The sequence below is a fragment of the Nipponia nippon genome, unplaced genomic scaffold, assembly GCF_047370975.1.
Source record: "Nipponia nippon isolate SJK-2023a ecotype South Korea unplaced genomic scaffold, ASM4737097v1 scaffold_2, whole genome shotgun sequence".
Classification (NCBI taxonomy): domain Eukaryota; kingdom Metazoa; phylum Chordata; class Aves; order Pelecaniformes; family Threskiornithidae; genus Nipponia; species Nipponia nippon.
Genome location: NW_028262336.1, coordinates 60793999 through 60811039, shown reverse-complemented (window position 1 = coordinate 60811039; position 17041 = coordinate 60793999). Strand labels below are relative to the sequence as shown.

The following is a 17041-nucleotide window of genomic DNA, read 5'->3' as shown; positions in this document are numbered from 1 at the left end:
CTCTTGCTACTAGTAACAAGTAAAGTAGGACTTGTCCCCAAGCTGGCTACCCTACCTGTTGGCCATGGGTGTGTTACTCTAGGACGTGGGAGAGGTAGGATGGGCTAAAAGGTTTCGGGTTAAGCATTGGTAAGTTGCCCTAAATTCATAATGTTGTTGGTCTTCTCTAACCAAATAAAATAGGTGAAAAATCATCTCTGTCCTGGTAAGGCACCCAGCAGAAGTGAGAGCGTCCTGACCCTAAAATCTTTTGCTCCCTCAGCTGCCACCTCCAGCCTGCCCGTGCCACTGCCTTTCCCATGCAGCTTCATTACTGTTAAGTTTGCCCTGGTATGTGAAACTGTCCTCTGGGGTATCGAGCCCTGTGGGATACGTAGTAGTCTTGGTCCCTGGGGAGACAAATACCCCTCCTCATTCTGCACCAGGTCCCCCCTGAGGAAGGGAGCGGTGTCTTTGGCAGGGGGTGATAGAGCAGTGTGTTCCTGGGGGATCTGCTTTCAGCAGACGGGATTGACTTTCCTTCACTTGTGTGGATCAAAGAGGATGTTACCCAAAAAACGTCTTTTTCTTCGCTTGCAGAATGGCATGAACTTCCAAGTTTGTTTGCTGGATTCTTGCTGCCACTTCAGAAATGATCTCTAGATTTGTACGTTTCCTTTGTGTGAACAGGGCCATTATGTGAAAGCAAAAGCTCTTTCTGGATTGGAAAGGACTGAGGAAGCATTGAAGGAGTTTCTCTATTGTGTTGCCTTAAATCCTGAATGGAGCTCAATGAAGAAAGAAGCCCAAAAGGTATAAAATGTATTTACTGGCCACTTCTTGGCCATCACGCTGCCCTTACTCCTGCAGCTAAGTAAAATTCTTGTTACTTCAGGTGATAGTAAACAGCCAAAGGATAATTTGATTCAGTAGATTCTCCAATAAACCTTATTAGCATTATGCTGTGCACGGTGCCTCTTGGGTTTGGTTGATGCCTCAACCAGAGGGATTGTGTATTTGTGGATTTCACTGCAAATCTGTAGGTCCGGCTGCTGCTGTTTGTAGCTTACACTTGCACTATGTCGGCCAGATTTGAATACACCTGAATTTTGTAGGCTTGAGGCTGCTTATTTTAGTGGCCATCAGAAAACCACTTTTAAGTGGGAAGCAGCAGAGGGTTAAGATGGGGGAGCTGTGTGCTGCCCTGTCCTGGAAAAGTCCTGCAGTCTCTGTAGCAGTTTGTGTAGCTTCCCATAAGAGACACACTTACTGCTAACCAGCCATTGTCAGGTTCTCCGGGACTGTACATACAGGCAGCTTTGTATAAAAAGAAATGGGGATTCGGCAAGGCACTTGGTGGGGACTGGTGAGAGGGGGAACAGGCTCTACACAGCTTTTAGCTAGAGGTGAAATCTGTTTGAGGATAGAGGAGATGGATACAGAGGATGAGGAGAACCGAAACACATCTCTGTTAACCAGTTTTGATAGGAGAGCATGGTCTGAAGACTTCTGGAGGCAGGGGTCTGAGGGTCAGAGTGGAGAGGGGTGGAGGTAGGAGAAGGATGCAACAGGGTGCCCCTGAGGAGCAGAGGCCTTCGGGGAGGGCGGTGGACACCAGAAGAGCACCTTGGGATGTGTCTGTGGTTGTGGTGGGGACTGCCATTCAAGTTGCCTGGGGGCATTGGGGAACGCAGGATGTCCTGGTGGTTGCAGGCTTCTTGGCATCCAGAAGCTGTGAAGTCTGTGTGTCTGTGTTCGTACAAACATAAATATCTGTCGTAATTACTATTATTTTTTCTTTTTGTTTTCTCTCTAATTGACTAGATAATGTGTGAGATGTTTTTCCCAGCCTTTGAAAATGTGCATGATAGTCTAACAGCACCTTTCTCTAGTCGAACATCCCATACAAGATTGAAACCTGCATTTCTGAGTAGCATAAACACGCAGTCAGCTGCAGAAGATAGCTCTATTGCTGGGTCCTCAAAGGTAAAGTAAAAAGCATTCAACTTAAAAATACCAAAAGTAACACAAGGATCTGTCTGATCTGTGTGACATTGTCTTTGTCTGCACTTACTTTCATGGTAAGCTTGTTTTCTCCATTGCTGTTGGATCTCTTGTTGGGATGTACTTCCTTGGGCAAATAAGAGAATGAAACTCTTCAGAAAACAATGTGGTGCCTTCACATGGGTGTTGGTCATATTTGTGGGTTTTTTCCCCCCCTGTGCTTTTTATGCACTTAGGAGCATAATTTCTAGAGACAGGAGCTGTATGTAGGGAGAGAAGTGTCCCTATTTCATGCAACTGGAGAGTGGCCTTCTTTGATATGGACCTTTCTCCCTCGCCAAGCTCTTTGTAGGGACATTGATCTATTGCTGATATATACAACTAGTATGAAAAAAAACAAAGCAAAATTGTCTCATGCTGTATATAACTGTTCTTAATTTTTTTAGGATACTGTGTTCAGGTTAACAAAAACCCCGTCCCAAGAATCTGATGTATTTAGAAGTACTGATTCTCCTGTTTCCCATCATGTTCTGGATCTCTATTTTGAAGACAACAAGAAGTCTTTGGGAGCTATTCTCTCCAGTTTACCTGGGGTTGGCTTAAAAAGAAAGCTGTCCAGTGATATGAGGGATTTACAAAGCTTGGATGTCCCCAGTAAGATTCCTAAAAAAGGTTTGTGTTGTGGCTTAGAAAGGGGATTTCTTTTGCACATACTTAAAAATTATAAACTTTTTTCCTTCTCCCTTTTCATAGGTGTCAATGAAACATTTCCCTACAGGGACTGGTATTATAGTTTGTTGTCTGGTGTGTCTGTTTCTGCTGCATCAGCCTATTTACCTTATTCCAGAGCAGTTTCAATTCATTCAATGAACACTGTATTTTTCTTTCTCAAATGGGCCACTTCCAGTGTGTAATCCACTAACAGTTTAGTCTTTGTGTCCCTGGTGCCGTTTCCATTTTCTAGGTCTCAGAGGTATAGCTGAACTTCATTGTCTTTCTATATGAAGGAAAGATGCAGTAAGCCTGGAAACTAATCTTTAACTGGCACCAGAAACAGTCACATGCAACTTTACATGAAATTTTCCAAGCAAACAAAGAAGCCTTTTGAAGGGTAATAAGCCCCCCCAGTTTTCTGTCACTTGATAGCTGTGCTTACAATTGGTATGCTTCTCAAGCTTCTAACAGAGACCTCCAAAGTGTTTTCAGTACCTTGGGATAAAAATGCTGAAGGCAATATATTGCACTAAGTAGTGAAATAATTGGTTAAAAGGGGCTTTTAAAATGCTGCTGTATTAGTGTGCATTTTTTTCCCTTAAAAGAAAAAAAAAAAAAACCAAACACCTTCTTGTCAAACGTGACTTCTGCTTTGAAATATTAAAGTCTTCAAGTGCTGCTGTCTGTCTGCATTCTCTGCAAATGATCAATGTATGGCCGGTTCTGATCGCATTGCTGCAAAGGGAAAAACCCTGTACTTGCCTGTGAACTGCAGACTCGGTAAATAAATTGTGAAATCTGACCTGCCTGTATCTTCACAGCGAAGGCCAGAGATCGTGTTTTACCCATGACCATTAATTTCTGGTCTGCGCTAGGTCCCGATGCCATGTTACTATTTGCAGAATTAACACAGTTAGGTTCTGGCTATTACTAAATGCTAACATGTGAGATGTAGGTTAAAGATAAGGCTGTTTTTCTTTGTAGGCCACACAGCACTGGTGCCCTCTCCCCTATCCTGTCTGTGCTCAAGATAAACCAGATGCTGAGCATAAGTTATCCTTTAACAAAACATCCTGGTGTTTTAACTTAACATAAAAAGCTGAGCACTTTTTTTTTTTTTAATGGTCAAGAATTTAGGACATGGAGGCAGCATTCATGGCTCTGTTGCAACTCATCGCTGAGTAACAAAGATGCAGATTGTAAAAGTTGTAGAATCTGCTTGTGTAAATGTCAGCAGAAGCTTGAGCTGATAGCTCTTGAGCTTAAATGCTGCTGCTGTGAAGTTTGAAGCCCGTTCCCTTTAAGTGTGTTAACTAGAGAGATATGTACCACTCCTAAAAAAACAGGGTGGGCAGAATTTTAAGTGAAGTGTTTTGTCTCTGTGTTTGCAGAGTACTGAGCTAGTGAAATCAGTATTAGCTAATGCAGCTCCAGTAGTCCTTAAACTTTAAGCTGTCTGAAACATGGGATTTCCACAGCAGCCTAGTCTAGAAGAATGTAAGCTTTTTTATACTTGTAAGAAAAATTACCCCTGCTGAGAAATCTATAATAAACACTGATGAAATAGTTTGACTGTGTGTAAACAAATTAAATTCTGGACTTAATGTACTTTAAAACATCTGGCCTGGCTGATGTGGGAGTGGTGATGGTGGTGGGAAAGCAATAGCAGAGTATTTTAAAAACTGGACTTTTAAAAAAAAAATAATAAAAAAAGCAACCATTTTTGGAGAAGCAAATCATGGGTATTCAGCTCTAAAGTGCTTTCTCTGGCCATAGACATCATCCTCTGCTCTCCAAAAGATTTCCTGCCAGAAAGTCTAAAACTTAGATGGAAAATATGTTTGTTTGGAACAAAACTTCAAAAAAGAAAAGAGATAAATTAGATTGTTTATGGAGAAACAAACAGCATCTGAAATTGCAGTAATACTTAAATATTTACTATAATCATCTTCTGACCTACTTAGATGCAGATGTTTTACCTGAAAACACCACTGTCACTTCAAGTGAAATACCAACAACTCTGGTGGATGCGTCGGACTTTGAGTGCTCCCTCTGCATGAGGTATGACTGCATTGATCTGGGATTAAGATCAGAAAGCCTTTCTAGCTTCTGAAAAAAGTTTTCATGGTGTCCGAAGGGAAACCTGCCAGGGAATGTCTAAACCATTACTCTGTTTCCTTTTTCCTGAACCTTGCATCTGGTGAATCTCTACAGATGTGGTTTTCTCCATTATGCATGGTTTTCTCCATTGTTTACCACTTCTAAAAATGAAAACCTTTTTTATATCCTTAGACAAAACTGTCACCTGTGACTTATACAAAAGCAGGAAAGGAAGAGGTGGCTGCATCTAGTCACTCCTTCCCATGGTTTGGGAATCTGCATTGTTTATGTTGGCAGCTTAGCTTTTTTGCTCTGTGTTTTCGTGTTCAGGTTGTTCTACGAACCTGTTACCACTCCCTGTGGACACACCTTTTGCCTCAAATGCCTTGAGCGTTGCCTTGACCATAATCCGCATTGCCCACTCTGCAAAGAAAAGCTGTCAGAAGTAAGTATGTCCTTGCCCTAATTAACAAAAAAATACAAAGCTGTGTTCTTCTGAAAGCACATATGTGGGGATTTTCTGTGCTCTACTCGCAGGCCAGAACAACATGGTAGTACCCACAGCATCAAGCTGTGCACAGACCTCAGTTACTCCAGAGTATATTTTGTCATTCCTTGGAAGACATGTGTGGTTTGCTGGTACTGAAAGGAATTGAGGATTTCAGTGTCACGTCAGGCTCATGCCTGGGGGGTCCCAACCGTAGCCCTATTCTTACCACTTCTCCAGTCTGTATCTCTATCTGCAGTGAACAAGGAATGGTCACTCCTTGGCCAAAACTTCTGCTCTGGCAGACATAGCGTGTCTCATATGTGGATTACTTCTTGGGGAGCAGTAACCTGGCAGCTCTAGGTGAAAATAATATACGTATCTTCCGCAAAAGCGAGGAGGGACTGCCTTTTCTTGGTGGTAGTACAACTCCTGCCAAAATCGGGCATGGGGTTATAGTTAAATGGGCACTGGAGTGAACCTCATATCCTACAGTGAAAGTTTTGATACCTGAAGGCTGGAAAGGAGGAGGAATCAGTACAATCCTGACCTAACATGCTGTTTCGCCTTAGGAAAGGGTATGGGTCGAGAGAAAGATGTTACCTGACTTCTCATTGTCAGACTTAGGAGTTGACTCTTCCTTGCAGTTTCTGGCAAGCAGAACTTACAAGAAGACCGTCCTTACAGAAGAACTGATAGTCCGTTACTTGCCAGAGGAATTATCTGAAAGGAAGAAAGTTTATGAGGAAGAAATGAAGGAATTGTCAAAGTAGGCTCTCATTTTACTACTGACACCTGTTATAAAAATGTGTTTTTAATCTCAATTACTTGAAGAAGCCTCATTTGCTTATGAAAATGGACAAAATGAATGAATTTGTAAATGAACCTGCCAGATGTTTTGTATTTTTGACATGTTTGTTGCAGATAAACAAGAAACAGTATGCTTGGATGGCAGAGAGGCACAACAATATTCTTAAAATAAAGATAATTGCTTTTTCCTCTGAAACAATATAATGGCTTTAAAAGTTATAATGGGGGATTTCTGGGAGTAGAAGCCCAATTATAAACGGGTTATACTTCAGGTCGGGAGAAGTTCAAGGATTCAGTGTTGTCAGTGACTTGTGAATCTTATGCTATAACTCAGCTAAAAAGAAAAATAAAACATGCAATTAAGCTTGAAAAAATACTATAAGGATTAGTGGGCTTCTTCAAAATTAAAGGGCTTTACTGAGCTTGGGAATTCTCTACCACCTTGTTTTGAACGTGGTTAGTTCTTAGGTACTATATTACTATAAAAAGTTATCACCAGCATGTTAATACTTGTATTTAAGTATTGATACACACACATTTGGGAAATTGACTATTTCCTGACTTTTCCTCTATGAAAGTGGATTAGAAGGATTGTTTATTTAATGTACTAACAGAAAGAGTCTTGAAATGTGTTTGTCTTTTAAAAATGGCAAACTTTGACCAGGTACACATTTACAAAGAATGACTCTAAAGAAACCACTGGATGCAGTGTCATATTAAGGGTTTATGCTGAATATAGCAGTACCCAGAAAAACTGAATTTTTTTTTTTAACAATTATCTTACAGTTTGAATAAAGATGTTCCCATCTTCGTATGTACCATGGCCTTCCCTACCATCCCTTGCCCACTCCATGTCTTTGAACCTCGTTATCGTCTAATGATAAGAAGATGCATGGAAACTGGTACCAAGCAGTTTGGCATGTGCTTAGCTGATGAATTAAAAGGGTAAGGAGATGAGCTGAGGATGTCGTGTTGTTGCAGAGGCTGTTGTGACGCTAATGGAGTACTACAGCACAGTATACTTGTCTCCCCAAACCACTGTGGTTCCTTCCAGTCCTGTATGAACCAATACAGAAGTGGCTGGCTTTTTAGTTTCGTATATTAAACATTCCTTTTGACACAAAGATGTAATTTTTATTGCTCCCCTATTGGATGGATAGGAAGAATACAACTCAACCTGCTATACAGGCTCCAAAAATAGCACTTAATTGTCTGTGTGGTTGGAAAGCTTTCTAGCCTGTTTGTTCTAGTGAAAGCTGACTGTCTGGATGAGGTTGCTCCTCTGTCTGCTTGGTTTTTAAAAAAAAAAAAAAAAAATCAAACCTTGCATAGTTTTCCTGTATAGGTGGTATCATTTAAATGAGACAAAGTATACCTTTGGGTGAGAAGCCTGTTCTGTTCCTGAATGTTGAATATTGATGTTTGTCTTTGCTGCTGTGTTGCAATGTCTAAACTATCTGCAGTGAGTGGGTTACATTGTCTTTCTATATGATCTTACCTTTAATTCATTTTTGTGAATTCTAACACTGGTGTGTTTCCAGTTCCCAATGTGGAAACATAATCATTAGATGAAAACCTTCATGTTTTTAAGTCCTTTATAGGTAATAGTTTTTTGGGTGAAGGGGATAAGAGGAAGCTTGTGGGGAAAAAATGAGGTGGTCTTAAGAAAGGTCTACCTTATGAGATGTAATAGATAGTTGCTGACTTCAGAAGATGCATTAGAGTGATGCAGACTGTAGAACGGATGACCAGTGTGGGGATTTTTAAGAATACATTAGACAGGCATCCTCAGGAGCAGCATTTTTGTAGGTGATCATCACTGGAGGTGAGAAGAGGGCACTCATACCGGGACTTGGCAGCCTTTCCTTGTCCTTGGTTGTTTTGTTTTTGGTTTTTTTTTTCCTCCCCTCCCAGACCGGATGGTAAGGTGGCAGTAAGAACACAGGAGATGCTACAGCTTCCGGTCGGCTCTGGCTGTGCTTCATGCCATTTGGCATGCTGCTGGTGCTGCACTCTGTGGACTTCAGGCTCCAACAGCAGCTGATGCTCCACAGTCCCTTCCAGGCCTGTTACCAATTTTCTGGAAGCAAATACTTGTAAGAGTGAGGACCAAATGACCCTAGGACATGAGTGATAACTCCCCTTATATCTGTGAAGCTTGTGGAAGAGCCAGACTTACTTGTAGTCAGGTCTAATACAGAGGGCCAAGGGGTTACAATCCCCAAAACACAAGAATTGGTTTATTAAATAGTGTCATAGAGGGTATTTTAAAATGTAACCAGTATGGTTAGATTTTATGTCCTGTCTGTTTTGAGTTACTGAAATAACTCAAGCATGGTAACTTCTACTTAAATCAAACACTGATGTGCAGGAAGCCTTCATCTATAGACACCTGGCAGGCTGTTGTAGCTTCTTACACAAGTAAAGAAGTTGTTTTTGTTTATTCAGAATTGTGAAATCAACTGGGAATAGAAAAAGTGGGGAAACTTATTTTGCCTCATCTACTAAGATGTGGATATGGAAGGCTGAGATTCATACCTCCCTTGAAAAACTCAGTGACAAGATATGTTCAGTTCATTACCTTGCTCTGTTTTATTTCTCCACTTTAAATTAAAACTGCAAGAAGAATTGTTTATAAACTCCTAATGTGTCAGTACATTTTATACTTATGTCTAGGTGCTTTCTTGTCTCTCTTGATTAAAGTCACTTTCTATCCAAAAGTAACTTTTCAAAGAATGACCAAAAAAAAACCCCATCACCAAAATCCTTAATTTAAAAAATTGTTATGTAGCTCTTTAAATAGTGTTTAGTCTAATATTGCTATAATAAACTCGCTTGTAATCCCATTGTAGAGCACTAGGGTTTAGCTGCGTGCAGCTGTACTCTTCTTGCTCTTCCTCAGTTTGTTTTGTACAGTGGTGGGGAGAGAACGGCTGTTCACAGCGGTCAGCTTTTTTTGTCCACTCCTCAAACCATGATTTCTGGTGAAGTAGAAACAGAACTCATTTCCCCGCAGTGCTGCTGTTTCTTCCTCACTCTGATGTAAGAAATGGCCAAGCCCTGGTACAACAAATGTTTCCCTGATGAAACATTTATGAGATCCTGCAGGGATTTGATATCTTGAGATGAGGCTAGGTACAGTGCCTTCTCCTGGTTAGCAGTAGGCTGAGGTACAGAGGTGCAAATGTTGGCAGATGAACACATCATGGTGAAGAGCCATTGTGCAATCAGCCTCCCTAGTGAACTCACTACTGCACAAACGTAGAGTAGGTGAGCTTCATAGTGTTAAGTAAAAATCTATTCCATGCTTGCTTACAGGATGTGATTAAACCCTGCACCTACTTTAAATATAACAGATACAAATGTGCTTTTGTAAAGGTTTTTTGGTTTTTTTTGCTTCTGTGGGTTTTGTTTGTTTGTTTTTAACTTAAAGGATACAAGTGCAAGAAAAATCTTGCTATATAGAAGCCTTTTCCTTCTGAAGCCTGTAATCCTCTGCTTACACCTCGGAGCCGGGGGATAGCTCTCCCAGCCCTGCATTTGTTCCTCAGTTTCTGTATTTCCTTATGGTATCTTTACCCACCTTGTTTTCTTTGCAGACCAGGTGAATTTGCCACCAGCAGCTGGCAGCTCCCAGCATGAAACATGCTGCATGTAGTTGCCTGTCCCTTCCCAACCCTCCCTGACCCCTAGATATTAACACTCCGAAAATGCTGCTGCCCTGGACCTCTGAGGGAAGGCAGAAAGGGTGGGGGTTGTGTGGCTTATGTGAATAAGCAGAAATGTATTGTCACCAAAGCAGGATCCTCTTTCAAATAAGAAGTGGTGAATTAGGCCCAGTATTTGTCCTGATGTGTATAAACACTTGTTGATGACTTCCACTTTTATGCCCTTCTGTCATTTCAGATTTGCAGATCATGGCTGTATATTAGAGATCAGGGACGTAAAGTTTTTTCCTGATGGACGCTCAGTTGTTGATACAGTTGGTGTCCGTCGTTTTAGGGTCTTAAGCCATGGCCAGCGAGATGGATATAACACAGCAAACATCGAGTATCTTGAAGATAAAAAGGTGATCTATGGTGCAAAGTTATTCATACCCATGTATTGCTGGATTCACTTAAATAGCCTTTCCTTGTTGCATTTCAAGCTAGCTGTGCCTTATTTTTAAGCCAATATCATTATAAATACTAAAGCTCTATTTTGAAAACCATGGAACAAACTTTGTCTCTTCCTTCCCTTTCTTCCTTTCTGCCCTAATAATTATCTCTGCTTGAAGTGTTGCACTCCCTTCATGGATCTCAAAGTAGCTTCTGAGACTCAGGTGCTGAGGTCTGTCATGTGTAGGTGAGGTCAGGGTAACATTTAAAAACTGGTACAGACTTGAAACCCTTATAAGCACATGTGCCCCTGTTGTTAGAGAACTGACTATTCTCTTCTTACACTGAACAGACAGTTGGCAGACTTCATATGACCTCCAGGCTCTGGTTTACAGAGCAGGTCCTCAAACAAATGTGGGGGTCCGCTCTTAAAATGAGATGTTGGTGACATGTAGTTAACCATGCCTGTACAAGCATCCATCAGAGCTGGCTGAGAGCAGAGAAATGCAGAGAGGGGAGTAGTGTTTTAAAACAAGTCCTCTTGTAAAACCTGTGAGATGCCTGTGGTGGGTGTTGGCCAAAGGGTGGATTTTTGGTCATGCTTAATGATGACATCCTGGATCATCTTTAAAGCATATCTATAAAACCCTGATCCCTCTTAACATTGAATTTAGTAGTAATCTCATGCCAATTGATGAAGTCCAGTCCGGTCATATAGCTCTTCAGCACGCTCTCGTAGTTGAAGTGCAAGCCTGTAAAGTCTTAATAGGGCTTTTCTAACTTGTGCGGGATGATGCAGTTATTCTCCAGGGCAGGAAAGGCAGATCGCACGCGGGTGCCTCCCCCTGCGAAAGGTCGGAGTAGGCAGTCTGCTCAGAGCGAGGGCTCTGCTGTGTTTAAATCCCCAGTTGAGGGTGGTGGAGCATAGGTGTCCAGGCATTGTTTGCAGATGGTGCCAGAGACCTACCTCTTCATAATTAGGGTGAGATTTAGCTTGTCTCACTTGAGAGGCTGACATCTGTGTTCAGCACCCTACAATCATGTTATATCTGATGGTGAGAAATCTCACTCCAAAGCTGTCTATTTTATCTGCTCTGTCTTAGATACCTGCCTTAAGATGAGATTAATTGCCCTCTAGAGCTGTTTCTCCTCGACTGTGAAGGCCATCCAGAGCAGCTAGCTCAGATGTGCATCTGAGCAGCACAGGTGAATCACACCATTGGTGTGTGCAGATCACAGGGGAAAAAAAACCCCAACAACCCCAAACCAAAAAAAAAAAAACCCAAACAAAAAACTAAATCACCAATTTGTAATGGGTTTTGCTTATGCTTTTTTTCTTTTCCTTTTAATGGCTAATAGTCAGGCCTGTGCAACTAAAGCACTCTTGCCTTGGCGAGGGTCTTTTTTTATGGCCGTTCCTGGTATTGGGAGAGCATCCGCTTTCCCTGCTTCCTGCCTGCTCAGGTGTCTGCCCTGCTCCTCGGCTGTCCTGCCATGGCCTTAACACTTCTATAAAATACCGCTGATCTCTAAATGCTGTAGACCCCCTGTCTCTGTGCTTGGTGGCAGTGTTTCTTTTGTTTTGCTGGATGATATAACAATGTTCAGAGGTCCTTCTGTGACAGGGAGTTGAGGTTATGGGTTTGAGATGATTAATATGGTGTCCCGGGATTAGAGAGCAGATTCTTCTGTTGTGCCATAGGAATGGATATTAACAAGGCAGTAAATGCTCCAAGAAATGTCACCTCAGAATACCTAGGGGAGGGTAAAAAGACTCCAGCATCACAGGTTTGAAATCTGAGACTTGGGTACAGTTTGCTTAGATAAGGACATTTGAATAGCTGTAGTCACTGCATTATTTTGCTTCGCTTGCTTCTGGGGAAGCGTATGGACTCCACGGTATCAAACCTGTTTTGTTTCGTCTCCCTTCTTTTAACAATAAGGTTGAAGGACCGGAATATGAAGAACTTGTCCGCCTTCATGACTCAGTTTATGATCAAGCCGTTGCCTGGTTTACTTCTCTTAAAGACAATATGAAAGTGCAAATTCTCAATCATTTTGGGTCCATGCCAGGAAAAGAGCCAGAGCCACAGGTAATAAAACCATCCTACTTATGCATCCTTATTCTATATGTAATTTTTACAGAAGACTATTTTCTGCCAGGTTTTTGCTGTGTGTTTGTGCATTCTAAGCTCTTCTTATTTACCCAGTTTCGGTCTATTAGTGTGAAGCATGGAAAACAATTAATCAGTGGAAAACATATATCAATATAAGCTGATACCTGAAGAAATCAGGCTTAATGGTGCATATAGACAAGGAGAGCACCTGAAATTAAGTGTTTAGTTGCTGCTTGAACTGTTAGTTTCATGGTGACTTTCTTAGCAAATAGAAGTAGAAGGTAGAAAGGATGGCGGTGTTTTTCATGAGGCAGTGCTGGTGAATACATGATTGCATGTCTTTCCGTCCTTTTGCAGAGCAACCCCAGTGGTCCTGCCTGGTACTGGTGGCTCTTGGCAGTGTTGCCTCTGGAAAACAGAGCTCAACTGGCTATATTGGCTATGACCTCCCTTAAAGATCGTCTTATCGCCATCAGACGCGTATTGATATTTGTGACTCGCAAAAGACCCAGATAACGTGGACTCCAGTAGTGAGTGGGCACTGAAAACATCTCACGACAAGTTGTTCTGGGGGAGGGCAAAGGGGGAGGGTTGTTTTTGGGGTTTTTTTTTAAAGATTCCTTCAAAAATGAACAGCCCTTTCTGACTGCGTCCAGCATCCATCGATTGCATCGGTTTGTTATCCTGGGTATTCACCAAACCTTGCACTCTCTCCTGTTGTCCTGGTGAAATCTGAGCCTCTACAAAGCTGTGCTACAGTTAGAGCAAAGCTGATAGATGTGGATAATTGTTTCAAAGTACTACGATAGAGTTGATGTTTCTAGCCTGCAAGAGAGTTAAGTACTAGAGTAGCACCATTGGCCTGCATGTGATTTGGATTTCCACTTGGTAGGAAAAGGAAACTGGACAGTGGACTGAAGAGGTGTTTCCTAGACTTTCTTGAAGGTAGTGAACAGAAGAGGAGTTACGCTGCCCGGCAGAAGTATGCATGAAGACTATAATTGACAGTATGCTCTGTTAGTGAATTGGTAGGCAGTCTGTCATACACCCACATCTCTCTTTTCAGCAAATAGCAGTCTGTGAGGAAAAAAAAATTTAGCCATTTGTGGTCAAGGCATCTGAGGATGTTTATCTGAAAGAATAATAGCTACTGAATAAGTACACTATTTAGTAGCCTGAGGTAATCCCTCGTGTTGTGATTTATGTGTTGTAGCGGATTGAGTATGTACAAAATGTTTGGAAAGGTGTACTTTGGTTTATTTGAAAAGAAAAATCAAAGTAATCCTAGCTGGTCTTATCGCTAAATTCAAATCAGACCGGCTCCCTAAAGTATGATAAACTCTGCTGTGAAATAAGGATTTCACCCCAAGTATGAGGAAGGCATGCTGCAGTTTGTTCTGAATGCCTGTTCTGCACGTGGGACCGGTGAGGATGAAATGCAGGGAGATTTCCATCTCCCTCCTGCCTGCAGTGTCATGCCAACCTCCCATTACATTGGAGTGATCTCTACTGAACGTGTTTCAAACCGAAAGTATTGTAGTTTAGTACCAGTTGCTGTATGTGATGGAAATCAGTCCACAATAACACCGTGAAAGGAGGCACGAACCGAACCTATAAAGGCAAGTCTCAATGCAAGCTTAAGTCAGGTGTTAACCTTCATTTGTCTTTTTGATTATTTTTTTATGTATTGTTTTGTTAATATCTAACTTTGATAGCTATTAAATTGATCGCTTGTCAGTCAAATGATCAACACTTGCTCAACTGCCAATGAAAAAAACTAACAGTGTTACCAATTCAATTGGCATCGTTTCCTATAAGTAGAACTGATACTACCAACAGGAAAAAAAAGTTGACTTGAATCTTCATGTGCTGCAAGCATAGCAAGACCAATGTAAAGACTTGTTCGTGTGCAGAAGTCTGGTAAGAAGAAATGGCTGTTTACCTAAATGGTCAAAGTGCCTGGTTTCTTTTTTAGTTCTTTTGTCCTTACTTGTCAATGAAGATGTATTTAAACTTTTTTTTTTTTTCAATTTGCACATGAGTTCTGGAAGAAGGCTGCATTAAAATGCAGTGATTAAGATATATTACCGGCTCTCTTTGGGTATTGTAGTCATAACCTGTGTGGTCTGGGAAACAAAAATGCAGAGGTTTTTTCCTTTCAGCAAATGGCTACCACAAATGGTTTCTGTAACATACCCTGAATGTACTGTAACTGCCTCTACCTTGAACACGCCTTTTCTATTTAAATAGTTTGTAAGTATATTCTCTGAATTGTGAAGTGTGTAACTTACAACCAATGATGTCATAACCTCTACAGTAGCCTTCTGCAAGTTCTGCTACCGTCACCAAAATACTCAAAACTCAAGTTGAATGCATTTCCTCCTGGATTTGGAGATGATGAAGAGGACTTAACTGAAGTATAAAGGAATTGTTCTGTATATGGGGGAGGAAATGTCAGAAGTCAATAGGTCTTTAGCCCACTGTCAGCTGAGCTACCGAAGGGTGGTTTTGCAAACTAATTCTCAGACCAGAAGATGGATTGTATCTGATCTCGCAATCCTTTCTGTTTGGCTTCCTGTTCTTCCCATCCCTTTCCATGCCGCGTATTTCTTCTCGACTCACTCACCTTGCTCCTTCGTGTGTCTGGCCTAGTTTTGAGTATTACTAGTTTAGCTGCAAGGGGACGCTGATGGTATTTGTATATTGCTGGTCCCTGATCTTACATGTGCTTAATTTTACATATAGGAGTGCGTTTAAGAAAAACAAAAAATAAATATCAAGGTGCTAGTTAGTGTCTTCTTGGCTTTGCCTCAGTAACTAATGTGAATATTCTTCTTTGCAAAAGTGATTTTTCAAGATACCTACTTTTGAGGTACTTCTGAGAGGAAACCCTATGGAACAAGAGAGGTTGTTTACTGCTGTTCTGTAATGTGTAAAGACACATTTTACGTGGAAAGCGACATTACTGTGTTCATGAAGGTCTGCATAATTAATGGAATGATAGTTATCGAAGAGAAAGCTGAACTGTAGAGGGATTTTTTTTTAGTCAAGGTTTAAAGCGGTTTGTGAATATTTCAGTGACTGATGTTTTGGATAAATGATAACAACATAGGAATTGTCTGTGTATGGATGCAAATAATCATATTAGCAGCCCAAAGCTGACATTTCTTCCAAAACATTGAATGCTGATCAAATAGCAAAGCTTTAATAAATAAAGAAAAAACAAAAAATCACCACTGCCCTCTGGTACTTGCTTTCTAAGGGAAAGTACCGATTTCATTGTTACCAAATTATCTCTGCCATATAATCTCTACAGCATCCAGTAGTACCTCATGGGGAAAGCTAGCTATCTCATTTCTCTCTAGAGGAAATGTCCACATTACGGCCGATCTACGCTTAGGTGTAACTTGTCGCCAAGGTACATGTGGAAGCATTGGAGCTGAGCTCCTGGAAGAGATAGACAGGATTCGTTGCCTTTCTAGCTCATTACACTTTTCTTGCTTGCTGTCCAAGCAAGGATGCTGGGATATATGATGAGTCTTTTCACTGTGGTGAATGTGGCCCTTCTTTATACATCATAAAGAGGCCAAAAAAAAAAAAAAATCCCTCTACCTCTACACCTGTTGTTCACCTGTAAAGCTTCAAGCTACAAAATGAAATATATATTTTAACCTTTTTTTGTCTTTCAGAAGCATACTAATTGTTTGCCACTGAGGCCTTTTATCTACTGTATTTTAATATGTTCATTTGATAGTCATCGAGATCTCTTTGTACTTCTAACCTGTAGATCTTGTCATGTTTCTTACTGCTCCTTTTTCCTCGTTCTCCAGTCCACTTTTAAATTGATAAATAGAAAGCTGTACACTCTCTATTCCTATTACATTTTACACTAGTGGAACTGGTATTTTGGTAGCGCCTTAATTTTGCAGTTGTGAAATGATTGTATCAACTCTTATCTGGGGCTTCTGACCAGATTTAAACGAGTATGTTTAATGTAGATAAACTTGAAACCATTTTTTACTGTTTTAAAGCTAGTTATGAAATGGAGTGTGTACATATGTATAAATATAAATTATTAATCTGCACCTTTTTGTATCTAGTAAATACAGGAGAAGTTCATGTTCTAACCACATTTGGCACTTCTTGTTGCATAAGCAAAGCCAAAACTTTTTTTAAAAATTGCAATGTTCATTTCATGTATATTTGCAATATTCATGGGAAATGTATTTAATTTATGTGATATTTGGAATAAAACAGGTTGAATTTATAAGAGCGTGAGTTTATGGGACAGCTTTATCACTCTGAGGGCTAAGAGCTACAGCTGTGGTAAATATGGTCTGAACAGAAACAAGCTGCTGATGTGCCGCTGTCAGAAGGGGGATGATGGTTTGATTTCCCCAACAGGAGCCCAAGGGATGAGCGTGGGCCCCGTGAGGTTTTAAGAAGCAAATGGCATCCCAGCAGCAGTGGTTAGATGTTGCAGTTTGTAAGTTGCATGGCAAAGATTTTAGCCCTGGTGTGGGAGGAGCGGGGGAGGCTGCAGAGGACGCAGCACGGTGGGGTTTGCTGGGGACTCGGGACAGTCTGAGGCACTGCATGTGAATGGGAGGGGCGGATTTTAAGGGGAGCAGGAGGTCTCCAAAATGGGAGGTAAGGAGCCCTCAGCAGTGGTGGGATGGGGGAGATGAACCCTGAACTCCCCCAGGGTGCGATGTGACAGAGGTGGGAGAGGG

At 41.2% G+C, this 17041-nt stretch overlaps 1 protein-coding gene across 1 annotated transcript in view; it reads left to right on the top strand.

Moving 5' to 3' along the window:
* The window catches only part of LONRF2 (LON peptidase N-terminal domain and ring finger 2), a 35257-nt gene extending 18677 nt beyond the window's left edge, over positions 1-16580 (top strand). Inside the window, exons 3-12 of the mRNA XM_087757159.1 lie at positions 670-792; positions 1804-1965; positions 2430-2655; positions 4662-4758; positions 5128-5242; positions 5932-6053; positions 6881-7039; positions 10001-10163; positions 12135-12284; positions 12666-16580. Of these exons, the coding sequence (XP_087613285.1) occupies positions 670-792; positions 1804-1965; positions 2430-2655; positions 4662-4758; positions 5128-5242; positions 5932-6053; positions 6881-7039; positions 10001-10163; positions 12135-12284; positions 12666-12824 (1476 nt within the window). The 3' untranslated portion in view covers positions 12825-16580. The remainder of the gene's footprint in view (positions 1-669; positions 793-1803; positions 1966-2429; positions 2656-4661; positions 4759-5127; positions 5243-5931; positions 6054-6880; positions 7040-10000; positions 10164-12134; positions 12285-12665) is intronic.
* The last annotated feature ends 461 nt before the right edge of the window (positions 16581-17041 follow it).